General features: G+C 44.4%; 1 protein-coding gene across 1 annotated transcript in view; it reads right to left on the bottom strand.

The window, feature by feature from the left end:
• Window positions 1-193: 193 nt before the first annotated feature.
• Window positions 194-16663, bottom strand: part of PINX1 (PIN2 (TERF1) interacting telomerase inhibitor 1) — a 65207-nt gene continuing 48737 nt past the window's right edge. Inside the window, exon 7 of the mRNA XM_052645066.1 lies at window positions 194-1416. Coding sequence (XP_052501026.1) covers window positions 946-1416 — 471 coding nt within the window. The 3' untranslated portion in view covers window positions 194-945. The remainder of the gene's footprint in view (window positions 1417-16663) is intronic.

The following is a 16663-nucleotide window of genomic DNA, read 5'->3' as shown; positions in this document are numbered from 1 at the left end:
CAGACACGCCAGGGTGTGTCAGGGCGGGTATAAACACAGGAGGTGACACCAGTTGGTGTGAGCAAGGCTGAAGGTATCTTTTACACTTTATGTAATGTTCATTTACTTTATTAATATTACGGCAGTCTCAATCGTGATGAAATTGACTTCATAAACTTAAGTCTCATTCTTTTGTTTTGTTTTGTTTAGCCTCCTGAGGATCTCCTGATGGTCAGAGGTGAAGAGGAGCCCTCTCTAGGGGTCTGTCCTCAGGGAGCCCACCCGGATGCGTGTCTGGCCACAGACTCCCGCTGAGGAGCCGCGAGAGGCCTCCTGTGAGAGCTGGGAAGTCAAACTGTGTCCACTGTCACCTTGCTGCTTCCAAGCTGTGGCTTTGGGGAAGAGGACCTCAAAATACACGGCTGTCACTGCTCAGTGGAAGAGAGAGCATTAAAGCAGTTTCCCCATCACCACCACACCAGACCAAAACAACTCTCTGATTTGGGAATGTAATCATATAAAACCGACTTGGCAAAAATGCGGGGGCTGGCTATAGAACAAAAAGAACTCTGTGAATGCCTTTTAATCCTTTAATTAGACTGAGTCCTTCAGAAGTGAGCACAGTTCGTTGTTACTGAAGGAAACCAAGAGCAAATACAGACTGTAAGAGACACACACGTGTGTGTACATATAACGCTGTGCTCACATGAAGGTGAATGAATGTGCCAAAGGACTGAGTCCAGTAAGGAATTTATTTGTCTGTGACAGCCATGATTTGGAACATTGAAAAGTTCTGGGAATAGGATTTGGGAAAACGTGGTGTGGGCGAGACACGGCAGGGGCCAGGCATGTCGGAGGCGGCGCGCACACGGCTCCCTGGGTGAACCCGCCTGACGCCCGGCCAGGGGAGTCTGTCCCGGCAGCGCCCTGACAGCAGGGGAGCTGGGAGGCACCGCTCCAGAGAACTTACTGGGAACCTTTCTTCTTTTTCTTCTTTTTCACTGGTGCTTCATCTAGCCTACTATCCACTGCTGCCTCAACTCGCTTCGGTCCCTTTCGCTTTTCTTTCCTGTTTCCGGGCTTTGGCGGCGAGTCCTGGTCGTCGAGTGGCCCCACGTGACCCTCTCCAGCCCCAGCAGAAACCCCAGGATTCTCGTCCCAGCGAGGGTCCCCCAGCTCACATTCCACTTGGTTTCTCTTCTTCTCGGCCTTAGGTTGGACGTCGTTTTCCACATTTTTATCTTTTGCCTCTTTCTTTCTTTGCTTTCCCCTTTTCCTCTCCACTGGGGTCTCTGGAGCCTCTGGCCCTGCAGCCACGCCTTGCGCTTTGCTCTTCCGCTCCGCCAAGCGCCTGGCAAAGTACTCGCGGATGGTGAAGGCACTGGTGGTCGTGGTGGAGGGGTCGCTCTCCTCCGCGGCAGACGGGCTGGGGTGGTCCTGGGGTGGGGAAGAGTGAAAAACGGTTATCTATCAGCTAATTATGCTTCGCCACATCTCGGAGGCCTCCGCCCGGAGCCCCACACGCTCGTCAGCCCGGAGACCTGGCTAGGGGACCAGGTCTCCCCTTGTTTCCTCCTGCTTGCTGGGCAGAGCTGAGCTGCACAACACGGAACAAGGTGGCCAGATGCACCAGCTGAAGACTCTACAGGGTGGGGGGCCGGCCCGGAAGACGCCCTTCACAAGGTAGACGGCAAGTCACTTGGATGGAATTCTGAGTGAACAGCTCCTGGGCAACAACGTGATAAATGGCAACAAAAGTCCTAGAGGCTCAGAAACAGAGACCCTGAAAGCCTGGAGCTTTGTGGTGCCATCAAGACACCTCCTTCGGCTCGCTGTGGATTCACAGGCTTTTGTGCCCTGACCCACAAGCTTAGAAACCGTGTGTATGTAAACCCCAGGAGCCACGTGCCAGCCTGGACCTTGGTGTGTCCAGGCACCTTCTTTTCCTGCTGGCAGCCGCTCGGGGGAAGAGGCGCCAGGGCTGGGAGACGGGAGACGTCCCCTCCCGCCCCTCGACTCTGCCATGACCTAGACACTCGTGGCTGTGTCCGTCCTGCTTCTAAGTGGAGGAATTACTCACTCGTAACCACTGGGATTAACTGCAGTTTACATTTTAATTTTAAATAATATAGTCCGGTTATAAAGCTTGAGAAGAGGGGAAAAAAAAAACCCTAACTTAATAGGTTGGGAGAAAAAATGAAATGGCTGGTATCACGCCATATAGGTTGTGGCTGGCTGGCAGTAAGGAGGTGGAAAAGTGTGTGTAAAAAAGGAAGCACCTTCGAGTGGAAGAATATAAGGACTGTGTTTTAAGTAACGTCAGTGTCTGGAATAATTTTGCCCACAGTCTTTTAAAGTAATCAAGCCATTAAGCAACTAAGCTAAACTTAGGTTTTCATAATTACCTGGGTTCTTCCTTCATATTCACTTATTCGCACAGGAAGAGATTGGTTGTCCAACCCTGTACAAGCTGGAAAACAGTTTTCTAAATAAATCCATTTCCAATTGGAGTCCACAGATTATTCTGAACTTGGTGGGCAAAACTGCTCATGCAGCTAACTTTATTACAACCAACACATATAACTGAACTACGTATTTTCTTGTTACAGCAGCACTCCAGACCCAGCCCAGCGGCCTCCAGCCTGAAGCTTTGACTGACTCAGTATTATTTCAGTGGGCAATGGGGCTTTGAATGGCCATTGCCCCAGGTAGCTGTCACCAGAGATACCTTACCAACAACATCAAACCTATCCGGTCAACACAAACCTAATTTTACTCCAGGGCTAAAACCACAAAATCATGTAGTCAGTTTTTTGAACTTCAAAAGGTAAAATGTAGAACACCTTTTACCAAGGTGGAATAAACCAACTGAGTGTTTTAAATGTTATCTATCGGTATTCAATTTTGCCTGGAAGCCCATGAAGTAATTTTGAGGAAAATTTAAAAATAGCTGCACAGAAGCCAAAAACAACGTCACTTTGTCTTTTGGTTCCTCAAATATTGAAAAAGATCTGAAGTTTTGCAGAACAGGATGAAAAATCTTAAGACACTCTTGATCCCAGCCAATCCCAGTCTCATGGACAAGAAAGGTCATGCCTTCCATGAAGTAAGGGCACATAGCCACACACAGCAAGTCTGTATGAAGGCGGCCTCTTTACATAAAACAGGGCTCATTTAGCTTCACAGTATTAAAGGAGTTTATCTTATGTGGGCCAACTCCTCTGGAGCGTCTCTGTGTCTTAGGAGCTCAAATTCAAGTCATATCCTATGGCTCCTTACCTTGTTCACCCATTTATTACCTTCTGAATTCCTGCTTTTAACAGTTAAATCATAGGAACTAATTACTGGTATTAAATCATACTTTTTTTTAAGTTTGTTTTTGAGTCACTTGTTGAATTCAGCGGGCCTTTCTAGGCCCAGAAAATAACTCTGCTCATAATCAACTCCTCTGATGATAAGGATTTTGATAATCACGGGCCACTGCACAGCAAGCTCAGCAGGGCATGGAGACAAGCCAGAGAGGTGCCAGCACCCAAATGCTATTGATCCCAAGGAGAGTACGGGCAAGACAATGACTTTCGGGGAGAGCTGGGGAATGCCAGGGGCAGCCTCCCACACTCCAAGAGTGCATGTGATTTAAAAGCCATGGAAACGAAGGAGGGACAGGTTGCAAATCTGAATGCTGTAGGAGCAAGGAAGGCCCTAGTCTCGTATTTTATGCTTTTACAAATCCGACACCCAGTTTTACTGCAGTGATTAAAATTCTTGTTTCTATATTCTCAGCCACAAATGTGAAAAATGTACACTTCTTCAAGAAAACTAATACTTGTCATATCTGGTCACTTCTTCAGAGTAAATAAGTTCTGAGAAATTCACTAGAAACTTTTTAGTACTGAAATAGAATCCACTTGCTTCTTCCCAGGTTTCCACTAAACACATAATGCAACCTCAAAAAGTAAATTCTGTAATACCAAATGTAACTTACACGACTTCATAAACTTTGAGAATCCCAAATTTGCTAGCAGTGTTCTAAAAATAAGTAAAGTAAGTTTACAAATAACTGGAAAACTTCCTGTTCCATACAAAATACTAGCAAGGGAGGTCTGGCTAACTAATTATTTGACCAAATATTTGACTTAACCTCAGGGATTTAGGAAACCTCTTCTTTTAAAATTCCAGTTCCTGCTATTAACTAATGGAGAGCCTTAGATAAATCCCATAACTTCTCTGGGTCTCAGTTACTAAGCAAGTCAAATAAGTAGATTAGAGTCAACTTGAAAGTCTAAAAGTCACTGAACTCTGAAATGGTCTTTGGGGCAGCCATCCCTCTGTGACACCGAGAGCAGAGGAGGAAGAGAGAGGCAGGACAAGCAAGCAGCAGGAAGGGCTCGGCTCAGAGAGGACTAGCACCCCAACTGCCGAATCGAGACGTAGAAGCGCTAGCAATGCACTTACAAGTCCGTGCACAGGAAAACATTTCATACTAACCACCTGTATGAAGATATTTTATACCAACCATCTGCCAGAGAGCAGATCTAGTAACACCACTTAGGAGAGCAGAAGGGGCCAAATACTATTGCACTGAATAATTTGTAAGACTACATTTAAAGGAACTGACACTATATATTAGAAGCTAAAATCAATAAAAGCAAGAAACTAGAGCTGACTATTAACTGGACTATGAATCTATTTTAAATTTACTTCCTGGAAATCATACTAATGTTTCTAAAAAAGGGGGTAAAGAAGCTGTAACTTTTAAAATAACAATCCTATTTTGTACTTAAGGTTTTTTTGTGTTTTTTTTAAAAATTATTATTATTTATTTATTTGGCTGCATCTTGTCTTGGTTGTAGGCTTCCCAGGTGGTGCTAGTGGTAAAGAACCCACCTGCCAATGTAGGTAGACATAAGAGATGTGGGCTCAATCCCTGGGCCAGGAAGATCCCCTGGAAGAGGGCACGGCACCCCACTCCAGGATTCTTGCCTGGAGAATCCCATGGACTGAGGAGCCTGGCAGGCTGTAGTCCACAGGGTCTCACAGAGTTGGACACGACTGAAGCAACTTAGCATGCAGTCTTAATAGAGGCATGCAAAGTGTTAGCTGCAGCACGTGGGATCTAGTTCCCTGACCAGGGATCAAACCTGGACCCCCTGCACTGGGAGCGTGAAATCCCGTGGACAGAGGAGACTGGCGGGCTACAGTCAGTGGGGTCACAAGGAGTCAGACACGACTGAGCGACTGAACACACACACACCGCAGTCACCTCAGGTGCCTGAGAGATGCCCGTCTCCTTTTCTCAGAAGAGGCTGCTATTTACTTCTGTTAGGTACTCTCTCGAGAGGCTGGGCAGCTCAATGAGCCTTGTGCTCAGGCTCTCCTGGGTTCCCTGTCCTCCGTGTCACTCAAACATATCTAATCAGCTGGAATAACAGTAAAAGGACCAAATAAAGAGGATTCTCTTTATTATTCTCAGATGACTGTTGTTAGTAACGTTTGAGGCAGGGAAACATAGCAGTCTGGATGGAGAATTTAGAGAGATGTTTATGGCAGATGCACCTTAAACCTAAAATCTTACCACTTGTGATAAGCTTACAGTCCAGGATGAAGTTTAAAGGCAAAACTTAGCAACCTAGCCTTTCTCATGTGTCACTGCTGATCTTAAGTTACAAGATGATTGAAGCCTTTTGATTTCCACGCCAAGACACAGAGATCAGGGTGCAACAGTAATCCTTCAGTGAGCTTTTCTCACTGAAAGGAAAATCAGACACCAGAGCCCCAGGGTGGTAGACTCGGCAGTGGGGGCATGAGCTCTGAGTGCTGTGGCTGGTGATGAACAAAAGCTCACTTCCGCCCTGGCCTGTCATCAGCTTGCGCTGGATCAGTCTGGGAAGAGTTAAGAGAGCTTGGCAAGTGAGGAGTTCGAAAGAACACTTGGCATATTTTCTAAGCTTTCCAGCGGGACAGTTCAGACAAACACAAATTAATTATGTCTTGATGTCATCGTGGGAGGTAGAAATTGTACCCATCCACTTAGGACAGTGATGAATTCAGGTCAGAAGTGATTTCATGTCCCATCAAGAGGAGGGCAGAGCTGAGGTGAGGGCAGTGCCTGACTGTAGGGGCACAAAACGCTTTGCCGACAGAGGGGGCAGAGGACGCTGCTGGGGTCGTCCACTGTGTTCGCTTCAGTGCTCTTCAGACCCTCCATATGCAGCCGTGGGCATCACTTCCTTAAAGATCAAGTACAAGAGTGCCTGCCCCCAGAAGCTGGTCCCTTGGGCAACAACCTCTCTTCTTTACTATCTGTGACTAGCAATTCATTACTTTTACCTTCTGGTCTTACACAGTCTGTTTTCTAAGCATCTTCCCATGGAAACTGTAAGTTCCCTGAAGGCAGGAACCACTCCTGTTTCATTTGTAGCACAGCCTCTCAAGAGCAAACAGGTGGTGAGGATTCCAGGAAAGCACAACAGACACCAACCCCGGGCAGATCAAGGCTGGGAAGCACTCCCACCACCCGCACTGCACCAGAAGCTCCATGTTTGTTGGCTCAGATTCCCCTGCAAGCCAGGCAGGGCTAATGACTAGAAGGTGCGTGGAACGGTGGGAAGGAAAGAGAGAGCTGGCATTTTGAGGTGGCTGTTCTTCTTACAGGATGAAACCATGTTCCTCTAATCAGATGCCACCTTGCCTCTTGGGGCACTAGCACAGGTACATCCCAGAGCCTTTTTAGCGTGATCAGCCGATTACTCCCTGTGGTCCTGAGCGATGCCCAGCTCTGCCAAATGGTCCATTTGTGTCTCCTCTGGTCTGTTATCCCACTTGTTATCACACCACCTTCCAGAAGATTAGGTATTAACAAATCGGCAAAACGAGGTGGTGTGTTGCAGGGGAACTGTCACAGGCATGCTGTGTGGTGAGCTGAACACAAGCAATAAAATAACCTGTACAGGTTAACTGTTCTTGCCATTAAAAGAAGAGGCTGCAAAGCAAGAGAGTTCTAGGGTACATCAGAGGCAAAGGTAGGAGATGTTCTGAGAAGACAGTCAGGTCAAGTTCCGCTAGAAGCCCCACCTTGACAGCAGGGTGTTAAGGTGCAGCCTGCAGGCTGTCTTGAGCTGGTCACACAACTGGCGAAGCTGCTGACTGCAGGCAGTCATCAAAATGGTTCGCCTCCAAAGGCTAAGCTCAGAAGTGACCAGCACGCTGCCTTGAAAACACGGATGGTGCAACTCTGTCGACACCTCTTCTCTTGCCTCCTGTGGCATCTTTTAGGTTTCCACATGACTGAAAACAGTGTTTCACTGACAAAGAGCTATTTCTGCACTCACAAGAAGTTTACTCAAGTGTGAAATCTTGCGTGTTTTGTTTTTGTTTTGTTTTTGTTTTCAAGATTATCGTTTACTCACATCTGGAGTTAGGCTAAACATACAAAGTCTCAGGAAATAACCAGCCTTGTGGAATCTGCCTGGAAGACATAATCACTTTCAGGTGGGCAAGTATCCTAAGAGTTAAAAACAAATACCAGACTCTACTGACCAGAGGGGAGGTTTGATTTGAAGAGGGGTTAAAAATAAAAAAGCACAACAGGACTAGAATTACGCAGCACCTCTTAACTTATGCGTGTGTGTAACGTGTATCTGCTCATTCATACAGGTTCTAGGAATCCAGGGTCTGTGCAGGGGTTCCAGGAGGGCCCGAGTTCTCTCTCTTTTATTTTTTATTTTTTTGCCACAGCACGCAACATGCAACATACGGACCTCAGTTCCCCAACCAGAGATCAAACCAGTGCCCCTCACCCCTACGTTGGAAGTGCAGACTCTTGAGCACTGGACTACCAGGGAAGTCTTCGGGAAGGCTCTGTCTAGAACAGAGCAAGCAGAGAACAGCCCAAGGGCCAAATCCGACCGCTGCAGATCTTTGCACACCTCACAAGCTAAGAACGCTTTTTACATTATAAATAGTTCGGGGGGAGGGGGAGGGGAATCAAAGGAACGCTATTTCATGACATGTGAAAATTATGAGAATTTCAAACTTAAATAAAGTTTTGAATTTCATCAGAAAAAAAAAATCGTGGAAATGTGTTTTTTTCTCCAGTATATAAGTAAACTAAGTAACTAAGCTAAGGAAATACCTGCTGAATGAATGAATAAGCTGACTGTGAAATACAATCTGCTATTTGGAAGTGTTAGATGCATGTGAAGCACACACACACCCCGAGTCGGGGGGCTTTGGGTTTTGATGAAGTTCTAATCTCAGCAAAGTAGTCTCTTGGTACTTTCCTGAGCTCTACTGGTGAGCCCTAGAGAGGGCTGCTATCTGCCATTCGATTTCTGGCAGACAAGCAAGTTTGGTTATGAAGTGATCTGATGGTAAAGAGAGCTCACAACCCCCTGTAGCCTCTCTAATGGTAAAACGTGGGAACACTGCCTGGAACCTACAGACTCCAAGAAATGAACTGGGCATCTCAGAGAAGATAATGGGAACTGGAAGGGACAAAATATCTTGCTTTTCCCTGGACAACAGCAGTGAAATACAAATGATGCCAAATTCCTCATAGGAAGGCCAGTGCTAACAAAGCTGTTCATTTTGTTTTTCCACTTGCCTCATCAGCTGCTCAAATGACCACTCATTAAGAAAAGCCAACATAAACATACTTTAAAAGGCTGGTTCTCTATGACAACAACTCCTCTCAAGTAACTGACATCAGAGCTCCTGGTGAGAGTCACGCAGCCTCTGGGGAAAGAAGAAAGGAGCAGGTTTCCAGCCTCCCTGAAAGGTCTCAAGGCTTGCCAAGTTGCAGCGATCCGTGTGGCAACAGCTCACAACACACTGGCTGTTACAAGATAAACGAGGCTCCTCCAAAGCTAGAAATGATCAATGTGACATAGGTACCAACTGCTTTGAATGAAGCCTAAAAATAATCCAAGTTGACTGTATTTAATAATTCTAGGTCAACTGGTTCCATTCCCTGCTCTCTGGAGGCAGGACAAATAGCTTTGATAAGTGGTTGCAGGCTAGTGCCGGGACCTCCAAAAGCAGACGCAGCAGCTAACAAAGGGTCCGTCTCTTCCTTCTTTACTCCACTGACTTGAAAATTGCTTAAGAATCATAACAACTCAAATTTAGGCCTCTTACTATAGAAAGCATAGCATCTTTTGAAGATGTTAGAGAATCTAGTATTTTGAAACAAGGAATAGAATATGAACAGTTATTTGGAAGAGTCACCATTATTAAGAAGAGAAAGATACAGTAATTTACGTGAACAAAGTTATTATTAAGTCCTCTCCCTCTGTTCTTGTGTACTATATAAAATTAATTATTATATAGATGTCTTTTTAAATTTTTTATTGGAGGAGAGTTTATTTGCAATGTTATGTTAGTTTCTGGTGTACAGTGAAGTCAGTTTTATCTGTGTGTGTGCATCCACTGTTTTTTAGATTTTCTTCCCATATAGGTTATTACAGAGTACTGAATAAAATTTCCTGTGCTATACCATAGGTTATTATCTATTTAAAATATAGTAGATACGTCATTCCCAATCTCCCAATTTATCCCCTCCACCCCGTAACCACAAATTTGTTTTCTACATCTGTGATTCAACTTCTGTTTTGTAAATAAGTTCATGTGTACCATTTCTTTAGATTCTACATATAGGTGATGTCATACTTGTCTTTCTCTGATTTACTTCACTCAGTATGACAGTCTCTACTATAGACCTCTTTTTAATTGACCAGAAATTAAAATAGCAAATAAAAATATTTCTAAAATACTTCGAGGAGTAAATTTGGAAGGGCAAAATAATTCTGTGTTTAAAGGATATTTAAGGTGCCTCAGTGGTAAGGAATCTTCCTGCCAATGCAAGAGATACAGGAGATGTGGGTCTGATCCTTGGGTCGGGAAGATCCCCTGGAGGAGGAAATGGCAACCCACTCCAGTATTCTCGCCTGGGAAATCCCATGGACAGAGGAGCCTGGCAGGCTGCAGTCCACAAGGTTGCTAAGAGTCAGGCACGACAACACGCATGCACGAGTTAGTAAGAGTAAATCAGATAAAGTTCTGAAGTCCCTGAGTCGTGCAATGAAAGTAAATGATACGAAAACAGAGAGACTGAGGACCCAAAATGTGGCCATCCAGCCCTTCATGGAGCCACCAGAGTGGCTACTGTTGACTTGACCAGGCCTGGGGCCCAGAAAGGAGCTCCCACCTGGGGGAGACACACAGTTTAAAAAAAAGGGGGGCGGGATGGTCTGAGATCTCATGTAAGTGTTCTTACCACAATAATTTTTTTTTTTTAAATAACACATCAGGAGAATTTATTTTTTAGAATAGACAGAAACTAAACAAGAAAACTAACTCCAACACGACTCCATTCAACAAAACCTCTAACCAATTAAACTGAGATTACAATTCCAGAGAGTTCATAAAAAATACATAAAATTATTACTGCTACTAAATATATAATCTCTTAGTTTCACGTAAGCTATAATTTTATTTTATAAGCAAAAAATTATTAGAGAAAGAACAAGTAATATACTACCTCCCTGTCTGCTCAGAACCCAGAAAGTTCCTAAAGCAAGAGCTGCCGCTTATTTGTAGCCCCCTGACTGGCTCAACTCGATGCCTACAGCATAGCACTTCCCAAACTATCAAAGAAGGACAATTTTTAACTTTTTTTTCTTTTTTAAAATCTCCAATCCATTGCGGACCAAGATTTTGGTTTAAAAGAAAATTTAAAATTACTAGGGAGGACAAAATTTCAAAAAGACATATAAAACACAAGTTCCAATGTCTAAAAATTAATATCACACTATTATATAAGTCTCTAAATGCTTACTCTCAATTTCTTGCCCTGTCACAGGCTGGCCATACTTTGAGTGGCACTGGTATTCAAAGGAAATATTCAAAGGAAAGAAAGAAAGGGGCTGAGTTTGGTACAACAGAAATGGCAATGACCTAGGTGTCAAGAAATCCGTCCTTTTGGACCTCAAGCAAATCGTTTGCAAAACAAGGCAGGAGGGCTACTCAGTGACTTTTTCAAACATGGTTTTAGCAGTGTGTGCCTTTCTCCAAGCAAAATCTTAAACAGAAGGTTAGTGTGTAACACCTGAGGGGGACTGTGGTAGAGGTGGCACTGGGGGAACCAGAGCTCAAATACCTCCTCTCCCTTTGTCAGGCCCCCGACAAACCCAGTGCTCTGTGGAATACAGTTTGAAAAGCAGCAGCTATTGCTAAGGTCCATGACAATTTTAATGTTCATTGTAGCCTAGATAATTTCACAGCACTCAGTAACAGGAGACTAAGATGTTTTCAAGAATAAAATTGGACATTTACCATTACCTAGTAAGTACAATTCTTAAGGTGTTATTAACTTTTGGAATTCCAACAATTGGCTGTTTGTGAGCACTGGCCCGTGACCAGTGTCTTCCAAAAGTGGTAGCAAAGTACCAAACCTGGTCTCTTCGATAGTGTAAAGTCTTAAGCTGCAAAGTAGACTCTGATGGTCTAACTGATTGAGGATGAAGTCAAGGCTGACTGACTCCTACCTAGTGTGGCTCCAAAGAGGACCCAGAGGCGAAATGGTTAACGCATCGACCTGCGCCACCAGTGTCCCGACAAGTCACTTCAGACTACAGCAAGACAAGCAGAGCGCCACCTCACTAGCCACTAGCTGTGCTCTAACCCAAAGGAAGGCACCCCTGCATCCTATTTTCATTACAGCACAGGATGGAGACCTGGGAGAGAATGTTATTTCTGCTTTCCAGCCAGAGGGAGCAAAGGAAAAATGTACCAATATTTCACTCTTCTCCTCCAACACTGGGCCATCTATGTGTTGATTTCTTACTATCACAAAAGCTCTTAAACCTTTTGCTTGATCTGTCAACAAACAAAAAGCCAAATCTAATCCTTTCAGGCCAAACCTGGCAAAAGTCTAACCAAACAAAACCGCCCAGGGACTTGCAGCTCTGGCTTTCAGTAGCCCTTTCTTTCCCTCAGCCCTTGCTGCTTTTTCTTTCCTTCTCTTTTTTTTCATTCGTGTCTTATTATGAAGTTATGTTTGTTGATCTGGAAGATGACACACATATTTAGTGGTACTAGAACAACCTTCAAAAAAGTGATGACCCACTTTCTCCTTTCTGGCCTTACAGAAAGTAGAGGCAGGCCCCTGAGCCCTGTTTGAAGTCAGGGCTGCCAGGAGATGGTCGGTTTATGTCTCTTGTCCGAGGACAGGAAAAGGACGCACTCTCGGCACCGTGTGCTGGACAGAGATAAGACCAGAGATTTCTGTCCTCGGCACCTTATCAGCTCTTCCTGCTACTTTCCAGAGCAGAGAGCACCATGACTGGCAATAAACTAGCCTAAGCAGGGGCTGGGTGGCGGGCAGCTTGGGGATTGGAGGGAGGGAGGGAGGAAAGGGTGCAGAATGAAGAAAAGATGTGAGGTTTTTAATATATCTCAAAATGGTCCGGTCCAAATAAAACTGTCTTTAAAAAAAGTTAAGAACACCTACATTTTACATCTCACTTTGCTAAGACTGCAGCCACAGGGGTAGACGTTTTTATAAGAGCTTCCTCTCTGGCTGGAATGCACTACCACCTTCCTTGCTCTGAGCCCTGCCCCTAACTGCTTTGTGCTACTGGCTTCCGGGCACGTAGCAGGAGTCTGATCTGCCTGTCTGCCTGGCGGTGGGAGGGGCGCGATGAGGGGCACGCAGGGGAGGCCTGTAAACTAGAGGCTGCAGACAGAATGGTTTCTGCAGGCACACGTGCCTCCACGTATTTGACTTTTAAGTTAATTTTCCTTGGAGTATAGCTGCTGTACACTGCTGTTTAAGTTTCTGCTGTACAGTAGGTGTGCCTTCATTTAGACAACCAGTGTTTTCTTTCGGGGATTATGTGTGAGCAGTAAGGGCTGCACAGCCTGACCAAAGGGTAACAAGGTAAAGAAGCAAGATCTTGGAATCAGGCTCCATGCAGAAAGTCTGTGCAGAATTTAAAGTACAGAAATGAATAATTTACAACGGAAGAGAATAAAAATGGAGAATATAATCAGGAATCAGTGGACATATAACAAAAGTAAAATTTAAGAATGCAATCGCTAAAAATAAAATGAAGGCTTCCCTGGGTGGGTCAGCGGTAAAGAGCCTGCCTGCCAATGCGGGAGACACGGGTTCTATCCCTGGTCCGGGAGGATCCCATGCGTCGTGGAGTAATTAAGCCCATGCACCACAGCTGCTGAGCCTGAACCTGCGTCCAGGAGCCACAACAAGCAACGCCACTGCGAGGAGAAGTCTACGCCCCCCACTAGAGAGGAGCCTCCATTCTCCACACCCAGAGAGAGTCTGTACACAGCAACGAAGACCAAGAGGGCCAAAAATAAACAAATAGAATTCTAAAAAGATGATATGAACTGGATTTTGCAACCAGTCAGTTGAATCATTTTACAGAACAAAATTCCAAACGACTCTGAAACACTGTAATTTGACTGTACATAACCTAATAGATATACCATAAAGGACAAAAAGAATTAGCCAAAAAAAATTTGTTTTAAAACACCTCAACCTACTTTTTCTCTTTGATAATCACATTATTGATGTTATTCTGTGACTACTGTATATTCAACGGGAAATAAGCAAATGAATAATGTGGCATTTACATGCTTTTTATTTCTAGAATTGAGAAATTCCTAGATTTCTTACTGTGGCTAAATAAAAACAAAAGATTAATGACATTAAGTCTTGTGGTCCTGAATTTGAATGAGCAATGTGAATATAAACTCATGATATACTTTATCATTCAAAAAGGGTTGTGTCTTATTTGTTTAATCATCTGTCACTCAACAATGCTCTTGGATGGCAAGGAGAAACATCTGAGTTAAGAAGAAAAAGGAATTGGAAGGGTCTGGATCAAGGGAACTGTAAAGGACGAAAGCAATTAAAATAATATTACTCAGAAGAAGAATGATGAAATAATGAGAGACTATACTGCAGGGAGCTGTGACCATACCTGGAGCCTCTTTATACTTGGCCTGTTACACAGTAATGGCTAAACTATAAGATCCAGGCGGAGCCTAAATGATTAGAAAGTGGGCTTATAGCTACAGCCCCTGGGCTCCAGGGCACAGGCTCAGCAGCTGTGGCACACGGGCTTAGTTGCTCCGAGGCATGTGAGATCTTCCTGGACCAGGGATCGAACCTGTGTCTCCTGCACTGACAGGTGGATTTTTACTACTGAGGTTCCAGGGAGGCCTACAGGCTTCTTTTTAAAAAGAGCACCAACAAGAATGTTCCAATTGCACTTAGGGAAAGCAGCTTCCTCAGGTCAGCTTCTCCGTTTGAAACCCCATCTAATCTAGGTTACAGAAATCCAGACATAAAATGCGTTTAAGCATTTAAATGCATTTAAGGCTATTTAAAGTTCAGGCCCACAAAATGTTTCAAAACTGGTCAAGTAAAACTGAGACCCTCCATATGATGTTAAGAGTTGGAGTGAGAATTACAAAAGGAGCCCTGGACAAATGTCAGGGGAGGCAGGTGAGCAGGCTGGCTGTCACTACAGCTACTACACTGCTTAAAATGACTCTTTCTAATGCAGAAAACATCAGAAAGGCAACAGATGACAAAACAAAACCCAGCCGCTTTGGCCTTGTGCTGTTTGCAGAGACTGAGTGCTGTTTGAAGAGAAAAAAAGGCTGAGTCAATTTCCTAGCACCTCACTGGGTTTCAGTTAAGAAGTAACAGAACCCTGACTAGCAGAAGGGCCTACCATCTTTGGATGGGATGACAAGGGCGATTAGGCCTGACGACAGCCACCTCCACGGGTAAAACAGATGGCCGGTGGGAGCCCGTGTAACGCACAGGGGGCTCAGCTCCCTGCTGACCTCGAGGGTGGGGCGCGGGGGAAGGGTGGGAGGGCCACGAGGGAGGAGGTATACGTACATGTACAGCTAATTCACTTTGCTGTTCAGCAGAAACTATCACAAAATTGTGAAGCAATTACATTCCGATTAAAATAATAGAATATCATTATAATACCAAAAAAGAAAGAAAGACCTACCAGAACTCTGACTCCCAATAAACACAGAGAACTTATCATTTAAACGTTATGGAAGAAAACAATTATCCAGAAAATTCCTGTAAAGCTTTAGGTTAAAGATTCTCTGTTTTAAACAGAACTTCTTGGCTGTTAAAAAGTAGATCCAGTGGAATTACTTACGATTACGAGGTGATGATGATAAGCACTGAGAATTCTATTAAACTACACTAAGAGCTCCTCGTGAAATCCTACTAATTTAAGGCTGAGTTTAAGCTTCCCACATTATCTCTATGGCCTGGCAAATTAACAAGCCAGAATCCTCCTTAATACTTTCCATCCAAAGTCTACAGAAGACAAGATTCTTATGCTTCATCCAATAGTGTTTCAATGATCAATTCTCCAAATGACTTAATCACAAAATAGTCCAAATTACAAAGAGTGCCTAAGAGAAATACTTATTTAAACAACACTGAACAAGCCAGTGTTGAAACAGCAATTTTCATGAATGCATGTTGTGGTATATGACTCTCTATAGCTCTCTCTATATCAATATGTGGGTATACATTCTCCACGTGAGGATGGAGTCATGCATCCTAAAAGGAATACGGCGATGTACTGTGAATAGCTCTTTCCTCCTTAGCAAGACAAGGAGCGATTTGTTGCCAGGGAAATCTAATTAAACACGAAAGGACTGGTTACCTAAAAGATCCTGGGCTGGTGCTATGGCTAGGAGATGAGGGGCTTTTGTGTGGCTAACCTGGGAGAACTAGGACATGCTGTGTGGAAAGATGAGACTGTCCATTTTACCACTGAAGATGCAGGGATTCCACGGGACACGCAACGTTCAGACTGTTCTTAGGCAAAGTAGCTTCCCTATTTATAGAAACAGAAACCTCACCAAATCCAGGTTACTAAAGTCAGACACATAAAACATGTCTAAGCACGTGTTGAAAAGCTATTTGGAGTTCATGACACTGGTCATTTTTTTCACATTTTCATTAATCCAAAACGCCTTGCAATGCTATAGAATTAGCCCTTCACCACTTGTTTCTTTGTCAACACACGTGAAGAGTCATTGAGAGGAATTAGCCAGCTGAGAGCTTTGATGACCAGAGAAACGGCTCCTTTCTCAGTTCCTCTGCTGTTCTGTAGTAACGAACCAGGTAAGTCTGTGATGTGACGTCTGGTGGGAGAGGATGCCTAAGTCAGGTACAACTGATCACGTGCCGCCGTGGCAGGAGACTTACATTTTAGGTGAGTTTTTCAGGGCCATTAAGCCTGATAATATCACCAGGACCAAGTCTGTGGATGGCGACACTTTCTCATGTCAGTGAAAGAGTGAAGAGGCCTTGATATTATTCCTTTTCTCTTCTCTTGCCTAGCTTGTAGTGTGACAACAGCTGTATCTGTAACAACAAGCAGTTTGTCTGGCACAGGTAAACAGTCACAGTAAAACATGAAAGCTGTGTGATTTTTTCCTAGGCTAAAATCCCATGGACGGAGGAGCCTGGTGGGCTGCAGTCCATGAGGTCTCGAAGAGTTGGACACGACTGAGCGACTTCACTTTCACTTTCCACTTTCATGCATTGGAGAAGGAAATGGCAACCCACTCCAGTGTTCTTGCCTGGAGAATCCCAGGGACGGGGGAG

Source organism: Budorcas taxicolor, chromosome 8 (genome assembly GCF_023091745.1).
Source record: "Budorcas taxicolor isolate Tak-1 chromosome 8, Takin1.1, whole genome shotgun sequence".
NCBI classification, from domain to species: Eukaryota; Metazoa; Chordata; class Mammalia; order Artiodactyla; family Bovidae; genus Budorcas; species Budorcas taxicolor.
The sequence above is the reverse complement of the archived record's forward strand: the minus strand, read 5'-3'. Positions and strand labels throughout refer to the sequence as shown.